Source organism: Mycetomoellerius zeteki, unplaced genomic scaffold (genome assembly GCF_001594055.1).
Source record: "Mycetomoellerius zeteki isolate Tzet28-1 unplaced genomic scaffold, Tzet1.0 scaffold206, whole genome shotgun sequence".
Lineage (NCBI taxonomy): Eukaryota > Metazoa > Arthropoda > Insecta > Hymenoptera > Formicidae > Mycetomoellerius > Mycetomoellerius zeteki.
The window spans coordinates 39,908-42,449 of NW_017257021.1; the positions used below are offsets into that span (position 1 = coordinate 39,908).

The 2,542-nt window shown below is 34.0% G+C and overlaps 2 protein-coding genes across 4 annotated transcripts in view; one reads left to right on the forward strand and one right to left on the reverse strand.

Moving 5' to 3' along the window:
- Positions 1-2,542, forward strand: part of LOC108722526 (Pre-mRNA-splicing factor SYF1 fand) — a 27,325-nt gene that overhangs the window by 3,364 nt on the left and 21,419 nt on the right. The window contains exon 7 of the mRNA XM_018447687.1: positions 440-530. Coding sequence (XP_018303189.1) covers positions 440-530 — 91 coding nt within the window. The remainder of the gene's footprint in view (positions 1-439; positions 531-2,542) is intronic.
- Positions 588-2,198, reverse strand: LOC108722527 (Adenosine deaminase, tRNA-specific 1). Of its 3 annotated transcripts, XM_018447689.1 has the most exons (4): positions 2,001-2,198; positions 1,412-1,922; positions 1,092-1,343; positions 588-1,005 (listed from the first exon to the last, which is right to left on the reverse strand). In XM_018447689.1, exons 1-4 carry the CDS (start codon positions 2,065-2,067, stop codon positions 726-728), a joined length of 1,110 nt encoding a protein of 369 aa, XP_018303191.1. In that variant the 5' UTR covers positions 2,068-2,198; the 3' UTR covers positions 588-725. The 3 variants fall into 3 exon arrangements, with proteins under 3 accessions (XP_018303191.1, XP_018303190.1, XP_018303192.1); XM_018447688.1 differs by having other exon boundaries at positions 1,412-2,198; XM_018447690.1 differs by having other exon boundaries at positions 880-1,018; positions 1,412-2,198.

The window sequence follows — 2,542 nt, forward strand, 5'->3', positions numbered from 1 at the left end:
ACACACCCACACACACACACACACACACACACACACACAGACACACACACACACACACACACACACACACGCGTTAAATATTTTTTTAAACATAATAGATATAATTTTATCTTCGCCTACGTAATATTTATATTAATATTAACAAGAGGCAACTGTTAGCTTTTACTTTTTACACTTTGCATTGTACCACGTCTGAACGCGCAAATATTAGATTGATAATTTGTTAGCTTTAAGTGATTATAATTAAAAAATTATTGCTTTGACATTTTGGGATTAGAATTTTTGTCTCAAAATGACTTCAGGATTTCTGCTATTAAGCAGGTGATGCGTCAAGTCTGAAATATCCTGTATGTGTACTTAAAATTTCTTTTTTCATATATCTTACATATTATAAAGAAAAGAAACGTGGTTGTGTTATTTGTGGATACATTATTTTCAGGATACAATTTCTACGGGATTTACGGGACTTCTTTGGAGTTACCTTCAAGATAGAACAAATCAAGGAAGGAGAAGATGAAACAATATCGCAAGTACGTTTAACTTGTTTAGGTATAGGTTATACTAATATAAGTAAACGAACTCTGTAATGTTGTAAATATTGTTATTGCAAACACACACACACACACACACACACACTCTTTTTTAACTTTGATATATCAATGATAAGATGGAATTTATTTTATTTACAACAAAAAATGAGACTTTAAAAGACATATTATACAATTTTATAATGTAAAATTTTGCAAATGCATTGGTTTACATGGCCAATTGTGAAATGATTCATGTTTCAATTGTTTCCATTCATTTTGATAAATTATTGACCATTGCTTCCAATCATAATATGTAATCTTTTTTGGATGTCTTATTTCACTATAGTAATTCTGATATTTATCAAAAATGTACAAAAAGCTCTGCAAAAGCATTCGTCTAGTTATAAATAAATTATTACCTTTTCTCTTTTTTGTTATCCCTTGTTTTCTGCCTGCAACTGCTATCTCTAATGCACTGTATACAAAATCTAATTTTATTACATAAAAATAATCGAATGATGTGATGTAAATTGTAATACATATTAGAAATATTATTGGTACCTGTTCCTTACAGCACACCATATAATGCTTATTGGACAGGCATATGATCTTTGCTGTCCTTTTTTATGCATAAAGGCAGTTTTTGCTTGAAAAATATTGACTCTAATCAACTTATTATTAAATCTCTTATATAATCCACGTTCCATGGCGTCCAAAGAAAATGGAGAATCGCCCCCAATTATGATACTTTCCAACTTTATTGGTGGTATTAACAATGATAGGAGTGATCCTTGTAAACCAAGAATAAGCCATCTTGAACAAAAATATTATTAGTTTATAAATATAATGTCTGTTTATATAGATACAGTTTCCAAACTTACTTTGCTATCTTATCTGAACAAGATAAACTACTCGTGGGATCTCCTCTACCTGGTTTGGTACGCAAGGGACCCACGATATGATAATCTGCACCAGGCAAATGAGGATCTTGTGCTTCTTCTTTCACACATTTAGCTCCTGTTCTGTGTACATCTTTATATGATTCTACGATTACATGTCCATTAGCATCTTTGTTGATACGTCTAATCTTACATGGAGACAGAGCATTCGTTTCCAATTTAGGAAAAATAGAACAATCCCCACATGGTGTTTGACTCGAAAAAAAATGAAATGATATATTGCTATTCAATTCTATTTTATTTTTGTCATTCCGTGAAAAAATTACACTCCCAGAACCACTCAAAGTCAAATCGATCTGATCATACAAGTAACGTAAAAACGCACGCCTAGTTAGAACCTCTGCGTGTGAATCGCTTAATCGAGAACCTTTTTCTTCTCGAGAACCTTTTGTCAATTCTGAATTTCCTAAACATTTCGTCCCAGTAGCAAGTGCTACCAGAGACATCAAACCGTCAGCGTTTTTTAAAACAATGCCAGATAACACAGTCCATTCATGAGCGTTAGGTTTACCAGTTTTTATTAGAAAATTGTATCTCTCTATACAAAGTCTAGCTACGTCTTCCGCGAAGTTTTCCATGGGAGCTTTCCATCAAGGTTTTTAGTTCTTCTTTAATTATGGCTCCTGCCTCCTATTTAATGTGGAAATCAAATAGTCAATATAACGGCCATTTTTAGTTCTTCAATTAATAGGCCTGTTCTTTTTGGCTGAACTTTTGCACCAGTTCATCTTTCTTTTCTCTCCAGGAGGGAAGAAGAGGAAAAAAGATGAACAGGTGCAAAAGTTCAACCAAAAAAAAAAACAGGCCTAATGCCCGTGTCACATCACGCATTGGAGACTGAGGATTGCGAATTAAGGATTAGAATTCGACCAATCAGGTAATTTTAAGTTTAATCCGTTTCGTTCTAATTGGCTGAATTAGCTGGTTCTATTAAGCTGGTTCTACATTAGTCGCATCGCAGCGTTGCAAGCGTTGCGGTCCAATCAACGTCAAGCTAGCTCGACTCTGATTGGACTGCAACGCTTGCGACACGCTTGCGACGCTGCGATGCGA